At 27.7% G+C, this 12959-nt stretch overlaps 2 protein-coding genes across 6 annotated transcripts in view; one reads left to right on the plus strand and one right to left on the minus strand.

The window, feature by feature from the left end:
* The window catches only part of SoxN (SoxNeuro), a 224783-nt gene that overhangs the window by 178913 nt on the left and 32911 nt on the right, over positions 1-12959 (minus strand). The window lies entirely within an intron of this gene.
* Positions 2661-4188, plus strand: LOC118069533 (uncharacterized). Of its 3 annotated transcripts, none has more exons than XM_035087710.1 (5): positions 2661-2774; positions 2867-2986; positions 3104-3166; positions 3263-3379; positions 3516-4188. In XM_035087710.1, the coding sequence occupies exons 1-5, from the start codon at positions 2718-2720 to the stop codon at positions 3576-3578; spliced, it is 420 nt and encodes a 139-aa protein (XP_034943601.1). In that variant the 5' UTR covers positions 2661-2717; the 3' UTR covers positions 3579-4188. The 3 variants fall into 3 exon arrangements, with proteins under 3 accessions (XP_034943601.1, XP_034943603.1, XP_034943602.1); XM_035087711.1 differs by having other exon boundaries at positions 2691-2780; positions 2915-2986; XM_035087712.1 differs by lacking the exon at positions 2867-2986 and having other exon boundaries at positions 2690-2780.

Genomic DNA, 12959 nt, shown 5'->3' on the forward strand with positions numbered 1-12959 from the left:
GTGACGTTTCTGTTGGAGTAGAGGATGCGCCAGAGGGGCATGGCAAGAAGAGAGAGACTGTCAGTTGAAAAGGGGGTGGCTTTTTGGGTGCCTAGCGGAAGAGAGTCGGGTGGGTTGCGCACCCAAGTTTATAGCGAGAAAGAGGGCACGAGAGATCGCATTAAATCTTACCGGGTGCACGCCTCCACCATGCTCTTTATGTATTCTCAGTACCTCTTTATCTCTCCTGCCATCCCTGCCCCTCTACCAGGCTTCGTTACGCTTCAATATAAGTATATTTGCGCATTTGCGAGCCTCGTCAAAGGTTATTATGCATTAACGCGTGAATTAGGTGGAAAAAAAATATCGAAACGCTGCTGTAATTTTTTATACTGTGCCCAGAAATTAAAACACTCGAGGATTTTCATTATGTTGATACATTTTTTATTCATGAAAAAGTAGTAAGAATTATTTTTTTTTTATTATCATTTTTTGTTGCATATTAATTTTTCTAGAGGATTGTTGGATGTGTGTTTTTTTTTTATTTTTATAAAAGATACCTTGTGATAATAAATATTAATTAAAATATGCAATCGCATGAACTTGAATTACTTTTTGAGAATTTTCTGTATGATATTTCATTTAAATTCAAACATTATTTTTGTTTAAATAAATTTCTCTTTTCTATAAAATTGAAACTAAATTTACTGAAAATAATCATAAATATTTATTAAACTTTTTTAGTTAATAAATATTTTATTTTATTTCAAACATATTTTAACGTATTATTTAATCTTTAAAATAAAATTATTTCCATTGATTTGATAAAAATTATTTCGATTCATCATAAATAAAATATATACATACTTTTTTTTGTATTCAATATTCGTCATACAGAAACAAGGTTCATTTAAACAATAAAAAGAAAATTTGAATATCAACGCAACAAATTAATTCCATTACCCAGGAAAATTTCATTTATTTTGATCGATTGAATTTTTCATGCAACCAAAAAATATACACTGAAAATTATCCTTTCCAATGAATTAGTATCAATGAATATTGCTTTTTAAAGCATATTTGCAATGTTAATAAATACATTGAATTTCATGCTAAATAAAAAATAAATTTTATCATAATAGTAAGTTGGATATTTTTTTATCAATAAGTGAGATTTCGTGTTTTGGTGTAATAAACATTATTTCGTGATTGAAAATATTATTGTTATCAAATAAACAAACCGCTAAAAATACCATAGTCTCGTAATCTGTACATTAACTATATTTTTTAAACAAAATGAAATAAATTTATATTATTTTGCTGTAGAAAGGTGTCAGAATTTCAGTTAATTTTGATACATACAAAAATTTATTGTCACTCTCAAAATATCGTTGCACTAAAGATCATTATCATTCATGGTGTCTTAATTACTTTTATTTGTGATTACGTGAGAGTAAGTGTTTCTCGAGCATCTATTAATAGAAATACATTTAAAAAAAGTGTTTTAAACAAATTAAGTTTTTAAATATTGAAAATGTATTAAAAGTGACTACAATGCTAATCAAATGAGTGACATCATATTAAAATACATTAAGTGCATTGGAATAAAATACTTAGTAAAGCCCTGAGACAAAGGTGTAAAACACTAATGTCAGTGTAATTTTAATATATAAATAGTGTAAGAATATATTAAAAATAAAATTAAAATGAAATTTATCAGGCATTGAGAATTATTGGTGTCACAACACATAACTTTTATAGAATGAGTAAAATTACGAATAAGTTGTTTCATTCCTATATCTCTGATGCGTTTATTCGTTGAGCATACGAGGAATTTATGTAGATCATATCCACGTATATATTTTATTACATTATTCATAGCATTTACTAGAATGTTGAAGAAATGGCCTCATTAAATGTTTTACTACTTTTCATGAATTTTACGTATCCGTCTTTATTTGTAAAGATATTCTTTTGCAATTTTTCAAAACGATCTTAAAAAATTTTTTTACGATTTTTTAAGGAAAGAAGATTTCGTACTTTAACACCTCGTTCGAATAACCATTAAAACTAACTTGAAAACGACGACGATTCGTCTTCATATCAAAGTAATAGAAAAGTTGCTTTTTTCCACCACAAATGGCCAAACTTTATATAACTTTAAAATGCTAACACTTATGTTTCCTCCTTTAGCTTTATTTTATTATCTCTATTTTACATTCCCATTGATAATTGTTATATATATATATATATATCCCATCATATTTTTCGCTATAAACAAATACTTCATTTTTTTTTTATTAAACAAACAAAAATATCTTACACTTGAATTTTGTTTTTTCAACTGCTCTAACAGAAATTTCAATACGTAATTTCCCCTCTTACCCTTTTATTACTAAATAAAGTTACTTTGTTTCTTAGATGGAATTTTGTTAATATTTCAAAAGTCTCAGTGATAAAAATAAATAAATCTGTCGAGCATAAGAAAAAAATAATACAATTTAATGCTGCTTGTAAACAAATCCGATCGGGATAAAAAAAAAGTATGTGCACAGTATGACAAATGATATATATTTTTTTAGAGACTGAAACGTCAATTTTCATAACGTTGTATTAGTGTTTATCACAGATAGATAACAGGTTAGTTCACTTGGCTGAGCATTAATAAGTAGAAACTTCAGACGTAAGCAAGCAGTCTATAAATAATTTGTGTTACGTTAGGTAATATAGTGACTAAAATGTTGTCTCCTATTTTTTATGTGACATTATTGTTTTGGTCTTTACACCAGGTTCATGTATGGGTCAGTTATTATTTTCATATTTATTCTATTTTAAATTAGTTAATTATTTTTCTTCCTTTCTTTTTGTTGTCTAAAAATGTTTTTAGTTACATTCAATACCTCTTTCACATTTAATTGAAAATACTTCACTACAGTCGACTATTAATAGTTCAACTGTGTTCGAAAATACTCCTGAACAATCAGCCAAGTTTAATTACAAATTAGAGGTAATATTTTCTAAATTAAATTAGATAAATAAAAATATAAATTTTAATTTATAAATAATAATAGTATCTGTAAAATGCGTACATCTAAAATATTATAATAATTGTTTGTGACTTTAGCAATTATTTAATGATGACGATCTCAATGGATTACCACACAAGAAAGTTATAATTGAAGCTCAGGTATGATTGTTGGAATTTTTTTTTTTAAACAGTTTGTTTATTTATTTGATGTTATTCTCATGTGTTAAATGATGGTTTAAAATTTTTATATTTTAGATCAATGGTAAAATGTTTGTGATAAACAATGAAAATTCCACAGAATGGAATTTGATTAATCAATTAATGAATATTGAGATTCACAAACGTCGAGATCATGTAGTGTTTGATCAAACGGTAAATAAAATATTGTTAAAATAAATTTTTTATTAATAACCATTTTTATTATTAAATTAAAATTGTGTTTGAAAGTTAAATTCATTAATTATGTAGAGATTAAACAATAAAAATTAATGATAATAATTGTTTGCAGAGAATATCTAATGATTCTTCAACTGACATTATTCAACTCAGAGACATCATTGCAGAACCATGAACATCAAGTGTTTAATGAAAAAAAAAAAAAATACTGAATTAAATATTAGGAAGAATAATTATATGATTAATAAGTGTATAAAATCATTCGACAGTACTAATTATTATTACTCAATAGTTTAAAGGAGAAAAAAAGAATTAAAGTCAGAGAGTGAAATTTAAAAAACGTCTATTTACTAGGAAACTTTCTTTTGTTAATTTTCAGTATAGTCACGAAAAAATTCGACACATCTGGTGTGACTAGAAAAATTCATTACCAAAAAGCTTGCAAAAACTTACAAAGACACCTGCTTCGTACGCACGTATCTTCGTTCACGCTTTATTACTACCTGCCGATTGAGTTATGGTCAGTTTAAAAATGGACACCTGAATTTAGTAGACAACTATTCGTCGATTAGATATGGTCACTCGAAGGTTGACAAAACAACAAGTACTTTCGATTGGTCATATTATTTTTTAAACCACTAGTTTGCTTTCATTTTTATAAAATTAAAAGTAGTACAATTTTGTTACATAAAATGGGTTTAGGTCAATATTGAACTAATTTTTTGATCAAATTTGTCTGAAATTAATATCTTCAGTGATTTCCGAAATATTATTAACGAAAAAAAAATCGGACATCCGTACGAATAATTGTACGTACGTACATACTTACATTTTTAAATTTTCTAATACAAAATTACTTAACTCCTTTTATCATAAAAAAATTATGAAAAATTTCTAAAAAAAAATAGTTGGTAATAATTTATTTATTTCAAGTAATTTTTTTTATTGTAATTTTATGCAATAAAAAGGTGTTATGATCATTGTTAAAAAAAATATGTCGTAAACTAAATTTAAAATTAACTAATTTTCTCGAAATAATAATGAATTAATTAATTTATTAAAGGAATTTAATTATTCTATAACCAATATTTTAGGTGCAACAATATTGCAAAATTTTTAACAAGTAAGTTCTGACACCTGTCTTACTCTCTATTCTCGTTTGTGGTTACCTATTCACAAAAGTTTGTATTGTATAGAAGTATTTCAAAAACGAACAATGCAGTCATTCAATTTTCAAACCGATAGTACTAGAAAAATTATTGAATATTTGATGCTTAGTGTAATGTATTCTTGGTTAAAGAATTTCTTGAACGATCAAAAATACATTAAACCAATAATAATAGCATATCAACAATGGATAAATTCAATTCAACAATTTTGTAATTAATCATTCAATTATTATTTAAATACCAAAATATTCTTTATGCTTATCTTTATTGAATTATCATTTTTCAAACATTTTTTATCGTTATCATTTTTATTTACTCTGATAAACTAAATATCTATACAACACTACAGATTATCGAAATTTAGACTATAAATTTTTTGAAATTATGCAATTTTTCGACGAATAATGACCAAATTAATCAGCTTATTTCTGACTAATGAACTGACTTGGTTCCAAAAGTGAAAAAAATTTTCAAATTAAAATATGAATATAAAAGAATCTTTTTCCCTGATATTTCAGTTCAAACAAAAAGTATAATTAAAAAGTTCACTATTTTATCCAGCAAGAGTCTAAAAACTATTTGACTTTTTTTGAAGAAAGGAAGAATGTTCTTTTCCAAGATTGAAAACAAAAAAAAAAAAAATTTCGCATGAATTTAGCAGTAAAAATGCTGTTATAACGTTGACGTAAACGATTTTTAACCAGTCATGAATCACAATACTCAAAGCAATGCATTACCTCTTGGCTAGTTGAACACAATGACTGGTGACTCTTTTGATAGCAGACTGGATAGAAAGAAAATGCATCATGTCATTCGGTCTAACCATCATGTCAGCTACAATTCAGCACCTAACTCAACATGAATACTAATACAATAATACATGTTCTGATCACTAAACACGTGGAAAATATATTTTAGTTAATATCATAGCAATATGCTTTTGACGTCAGGTTCAACGTTTATTATATCCTAGCTAGTTTGCTTCAAATATTGCGAAGTAATGTTTGAAATCGATTAGGGCGGTGGAATATTTAAAATTTGTCATAGGAAATGAATGATATTAGGAAAGTGTTTGAATGATTCTTTGATTTTTTGTCTGTCTGAGAGGTCCAGAGTATGATGAATGAAGGTGTGGTTAGTCTAGAAGAGGAAAATGGAGGTCGACTGGTTGACATAGTACATGATGACTTGGGGAGGCTAAGAATCTTGAAGGGTATGTAGTAGTTGGTGGATGATAGGAGGGCGGAGACGAATGAGAAGAAGATCCAGGTGTCACTTTTAGTTCAGAAGCCCCAGGGACAAAGGCATGATGAATGTCTAGCAAGTTAAAATATTACATGACGACCTCGAATACATCAGTTGTCAAGCTCTCTAGCATACCTCAAATCGTTATCTTGTAGGTAAAATTACTGGAGATAAACTAATAAATTGTTTGGTACTGTATAAACCACCACTTAACTTTGGATTTTTATTTCTCTTTTGGAGACACTTTTCGAAATAGTGATCGTTAAAAAAATGAATGAAAATAAAAAATCTTCTTTGTTATAAACCAGTACTTGTCGTGTTTTGTGGAGACCGGATGCCGCCGCCAGTCAATTCCTCAGCAGGAGGCCATTGGTGCAAAGTTTCCGAGAAGCTTTTTCCTCATCGTAACTGTGAATATAGTAACCATGTCCCTGAAGAAACCACCTGAATGCAACGGTAATTGCAGTCTCACCTGCAGATTTATATTTCCGGTCTTACGTGACTTTTTCAAAGTATCCCAATTTTATGGAAAGACTATTATACATGTCAAATTAATCAATGAAAATGTCGAGTTTTTGCTGATCAAAAATACTTGAGTCATTTTATGCTTGAAGTGATTGAGTAAATCTTTGTTACAAAATGGGAAATACTTTTTGATGGATGTTGTAAAAATTTTAACATGCACTCAAGTATTCCTTTCTTCATTTCATACAAAATAATCAGGAAAATTCATTCTATTTAAATTTTTAAAAACTCCTCTGATTAACATTGAATTTAAAATAGGTTTGAGTGCACTCTGTGCCCTAAAGACAAACTTTCCTTTGATTAAATTCGTAATTTAGTCATCTTTTAGTTGTTTTTGTTAATAACGAATTATTATTGTTATAAACAATATATAATTATTTAGAATCATGTGTAAAAATAACATCTATTTCAAATATCTTTTTTACTTAACTTATTTTACAGTCTTTTTTGTTATTAAAAAAATAGCTGGACTGAATTTGTTTAAACTTCTTTCAAATCTTCTTCAATGTACGTACGTACATAAATTTATTTTTGAACCTTCTAATATGGTTTTAAATGTCTCAAAACGTGAAGATATAATAAAATTATCAATATCAATAATCGTCTTCATCACAATAATTTTCTAATGGAAAATTAATAATTATATTTTCATAATTCAAAAATTATTATAATTACTATTATTGTTATTACTTTTTTTAGTATATTAAATGACAATGAATTTCAAAGAAGTTGTTAAAATCATCAAGGATCTAATTACAAAAAATAATTAAACTTCAATGATTATGTTGTTAATGTAATAATAGATTGTAAATGACTGTTGTGGTATTCTTTGTCATAACAATCAACTACGATCTTTTAAACATTTTCCTACTGCGTAAAAATGAGCTTTGAACTTGTATTCAACATGATAAAGGGGACACAAAGTTACTTGAGCACAATGGTCCTTATTTTTATTACCGTTTAACAGCATTATTTCCAATGTATTCACTCAACTAATCCATATTTGGTTTCGATAAAAAAAATTCAGAAGTCATATAATCCTCAAGCTACAGTTTACTGTCAGATTAAAATAAATATCTAACTATCTACATCATTTTTATAAAATTCATTTACATAAACACTTCCAAGTATTTCTACGTACTGCATATTTTTATGCGTTGTATTTCTTGCATCACAAGGGGGATGATGAACAAAGAAAAATATCTCCAATATTCTTTGTCACAAACTCTACTCTTTTATCTATTTTTAATCCAATAAAATAACCATCTTATTTATTTAACTAGAGTATTAAAAATATTTTTCCAAGAAATTGATTCTTAAAATTTAATTTATAATAAAATAAAAAATTTCAACTGATGCAGTTAAGAAAAATGAATTCGCATTATTCTAAATTTATCTTCCTCCTTTTGTGATTTGTCCATCTATTGGTCACCCTACACAATATTCCGTTAGTATCATTTATTATTTTTCCTTACTATAAAGACCAAGGACACTAAAAATTACTGAGAATTCTGTCTCCATGAACTAGAATCGTGTGACGATTTATCTCATAATTCTTATGATCGTTGATCTTTGATGATGAGGTATTTCATATGGTCTAGTGCGCGTGTCTAACACCTGGTGAATTCAGGCTTTTTCTTGAATCTAAACTCCTAGCTACTTGCCTCTTCCTCCCCAATCTTATTCCATTGTCACACTTTCCTTTTTGCTTTTCTTCATAGCCGCTATTGTCCCATGTATCTCGGGAAAGGCCACGCGACTCGAGGATTTGAAAAACCGCAACACCATGAGAAAATTTATTGACCTTTACCTCCGTTATCCACGCTCCTTATTCTTTGTTACTTGTTCAAGTTTATAAAAACGATTGTGATAGATATCCACGAGGCACACGTTCTTTTTTGTATGACTTATATTTCCTCGATCGATATACCTACTGCTGTTAAAGTAGACGACAATTATGTTATTTATTTATTTTTAGATGATATTTTAGATAAATTATTGTTGAAGGAAAATACCAGAAAATCTATTCCACTAAAAAATAAAAAGTGTCATGAATGAATGACCTTGACAAAACATCGCGGTCGTGCTAGTAAAGCCGTTGAGTCAGGAGAACAAAGAATTTCTGTCGTTCTTTGTCCACGAGGGTACCAATCCCTTCACCCCTCGACTATTTTCCTTTTACTCCACTCTACATACCGAAGACGTCGATTATTTTGTCTCTCTTTTATATTTATAAATGTTTCTCTTATTTCATCATTATTTTTTTTTCTTCTCATTTTCAATTAATTTTTATTTATTAATTTTGTTTTTTTTTTTATTTTGACTTCTGGAGCAGAAATTATATTGCCACTTATGAATATTCATCAAGTTTAACCCTTCATTCAGCAAATACTAGAGAGTTATTACTAAGATTTAATCATACTTTAAACAGCTTTTGATGCTGCTAAAATGGATACATTTTTTTTTCTTTCTATGAAAAAGAAATTTCGGCATTAGATTCTAAGAATTTTTGTTGATGTTTGAAATTTCTCAAGTGTAAAAATATCTTTTATATGATGATACTTAAAAACATCTTTTCCGAATAAAAAAAAAATAGTGTAATATCATATAAAATCGCTGAATAGTGAATGTCATTGAATACGAATGTTAGAAATGGTTCACAGTATAAATTTCCGAATTCCTATTAAATTTGTAGTGTCACCAGGCGATTTATCACGAGCTCCAACGTACTTTCAATATATTCTTTTCATTTCTGAGCATGAGAAAATTTTTATAGCAACATGACCGAAATTAATTTTTAATTCAATAATAAAACTTTGAGAATAAGGTAATTTTTTTTTTACAGCATTACATAGTAGTTTAATTATTAGAAAATAAAACATTTATTTCAATACAAAAAAAATCGATTAATCGTTTAAAACTCGAGTTATTTAAAACTAATAATAATTCACCACAAGACTAGCTTTTTCAATATTCATTCAAAAACCGTTCTTTATATTTTTGTTAAGAAAATTATATAAGAATTAAATTATTAATAATAATTTTAAACCAAACTCTATAGGCATTAACCTTCTTTTCTTTTATCTTTTCATATTTTCCGGAGTAACAGAAGACAAATTAATCAATATGCAGAGAGTTAGTATATTTGATAAAAAATATTAATTGTATTTCAAAGGATTTTGGGTGGGCAATTGAAATGCCTTAAATAACATATTTATTTTAAAAAAAGGTTAGAATAAATTTTTTTGCACCAATAAAATAAAAAAAAATAGAATAGTAACTCCAACTTGTTTAGATTCTAACAACGACATGACAAAAAGTGAGCTCTGCAATGTAAATGAGTGTGCATGGGTTTGGAGAATTCATACAATTTACAAAGTTTGCAAGCTTACTCGAACGAGAGAAAACGAATGAAGAAGAACAAGTTGGGAAAATATTTGGGCAGGAGGCTAATGCTTTTACCACGGGCTCTTGATTCACCCTAGTGAGTTCTGACCGCAAATCAAGACATTTGTCCCAGAACACTAAATACGTTTTGCCACCCTGTGGTCCGTGAAATAATAGAGAAATCTATACATGTATATTCACACACCGTAAAACATCTACGTACATATAAATGAGTGTACGTATGTTTGTATGGTACGTACTTATTTTGGGTGTTTCGCGTAACAACAATGAAAAGCATCGAGACTCGTGCGTTTAAATTCATTTGGCATATCTCCAAGTTTTACCCTAGGTTTTCATTTGAGAGGTATCCGAAACACTCGAGACTTTTCACCCTGGTGGCAGCACTTGCCATTGTAGTCTTCACTCCAGGATTATAATACTCTTTAGAATTAATGAAAAATCTGCTCAGAGCAACAAGTATTGAGAAATCATTTTTATTTTATCATTTTCTGACTCAACTATTATTATTTTTAAATCATAACTTGAACATTATTTGTTTCTCTTTTATTTATTAAATTTGAGTAAAAAAAATCCATTGAAAAATTATAAAAAAGAAAATTTCAAATGTTTCTTTAATAATAATTTAATAAAAAAAATTGGTAGTTAGATTTAATTGTTTAATGATATAATTATGAAAAGATTTATTTTATATTGTAAAATAGTGAAACAAATAAAGAGATTTTAGAAGGTAAAACTTATTAAAAATGGCAAGATAGATTTAAATTTATCTCCTCGCAATTCCTAACAGTTGGGTAAAATATTGGATTAGGCTAAAATAAAATAAACATTCAAAATCTCAATCACAAAATATTAATAAACACTAACAATAATTATTAATAAACAAATATTCATGACTGTGGCATAGAAACATTACTACACTATTAAAAAATGACTTGAAAAAAAAAAAAATAAACATTTTATTGAAGCAATAGAAAATTTTTGTCATCATTCTCAATAATATTATTGACAGAATTAATTTTTTCTATTCGTAAAAAAAATTTTTTTATCCTCCTTACAAATATCAATCGATTCTTCTAAAATTCAAACATTATGACTTGTACATTTTCAGGAGAAAAAAGCGAACCAATTTAAAAAAAGTCGTCATTTTGACAGGATCTCTTACTAAAAATCAAATGATTCAACATAATATTCCATTGTAATTGACATACACGAGCAACTTAGGTACCCTAATTTTCAAAAAAAGATGACAAGTAGACGGGTCCGACGTTGTGCAACCCTCTTGAGAGGGATAAAAATATCATGATCAAATTTCCAATGATTAATTTGTTGAATCATCATTTTTCCATCTGCTATTTTCCCTCGAGCACTTTAGAGTACAAAATACGACAAAAAAAAAAACTAAAACTACTAAATTAAATTCCTTCGGCATGAAGAAAGCTGCATAGATAAAAATAAAACAAAAGTGAAAAAGAAAAACAAATTAAAGAAGGTTGGGTGTTACAGTACGAGAGTACTCTCCATCGCAGTCCGTCGCCTCACCAGGAGGTGGAATCATGATTCAAGAGAGCATGCGCGACTCTAGTCCACCCCCGCGACTCTTCTCGCGCGCCACCCCTCTATTGATTTTGTTACATCTAGTACCAACCCCCGGTTTGCCCTCCTCTCTTTCTCTCTCTCTCTCTCTCTCTCTCTATTACGCGTCCCCTCGCAATGGAACGTCGGAGCAATACTGCGTCTCTCTGTATGTACTGCTTATGTATATACCTACATCCCCTTCATAGGTACATAATCTGAACGTGTATATATGTCGGTATGTGTATATAAGAGGAGTATATAGATAAACATGCATTCACGTTCGATTGTAGATGTATGTACATTCTAATGTACCTGACCAGTATGTGCAGATTGTACATAAGCCACGAGGCAAACGTACATATGGTTTTACGTATACGCTTGCGTACTCTTTAGTTTGCTTCTCGCGTGGGATATATATATATATATATATCTATATATAAATGTATATGAACGGAATTCTGTCCATCTCATGGCAATATTACTCAGCTTTTAGCCAACGCGATTTCTTTATCGAAAATACTTGATAAAATTGTTTTTTTTTTCTTTTGCTTTTTAACCTTCACTGAGGTTTATTAAATACAGGAAATAATTTTCCGAGTAATTTTTACTGTTTAAATTGGAGCAAAAAAAGTATCTTAGTACATAATAATCAACGATAAGAAAGCAATGAGTTTATATGTTATTTTGAAATTAATTTATATTAATTTTTTATTTTTGTTATATTTTTAGTTTATGTACTTTTCTCTTTATAAATATATTTTTTTTGAATATTCTTCTTTGTGCATTGAGGTAGATTATAATTGAATTGTTGACACAATCTATGAATAAATTATTAATCATTTCATTGATTAACAACAAACAAATGACGTTACCACAAGAAAATCAATGTGGAAGTATTTTTAAAAATATGTTTGTAATAAACAACAGTAAATTGATTTTTAAAAATAATATAATTGCAGTCATATTTTTAATTGTATTTAAAAAATTATTCTTTTTAATAATAATGCAGGAAACTTTTTAAATATTTATATTTTTAAGAGATATTTTTCTAATATCATTTAAAATTTTAATTATCAAAACTGTTGCTCTAATCAGATTTATACATACTTTAAAACAATACTTGGGTTTATTTTTATTTAAATTAAATATTTGTCTTATATTTATTTATTTATATCTACATTAAAAATCGACGAATTTGTTTTTGACCAAGATTTAAGCTAACCGGAAGTTTTCCTTGTCATTGATACTTTCCAATTGATTTAATAAAATTTTCAATTAATTTATAATTATTTTCTAAGTTATTATTTTATCATCTTTTATACTATATTCCGTAATCACTAATATTTAGCAACTTAAATAAATAAAATTAAATGAAAATTATTGAGAAAAACTAAAATTTAAGATAAAGATAAAAATATAAAACAAAAAAGAAACTTATTGTTATTAGTGGTGAAGAGCTTATTGATAATATTCAACTCTAAAAATGACGGTTGCTTTTTCATGATCAATTAGTTCCCTTGTATCAAAGCATTACCACAGTTATCTACCAAACAATAATTTTTACGACGCTTTTTATATTAACTACACTCGAGAAAGAAAAAAAGTACCATAGTAAAAGTAGTAGTCGGTACAAG

This window comes from Chelonus insularis, unplaced genomic scaffold (assembly GCF_013357705.1).
Source record: "Chelonus insularis isolate UGA/USDA-ARS -01 unplaced genomic scaffold, ASM1335770v1 contig_41_pilon, whole genome shotgun sequence".
NCBI lineage: Eukaryota > Metazoa > Arthropoda > Insecta > Hymenoptera > Braconidae > Chelonus > Chelonus insularis.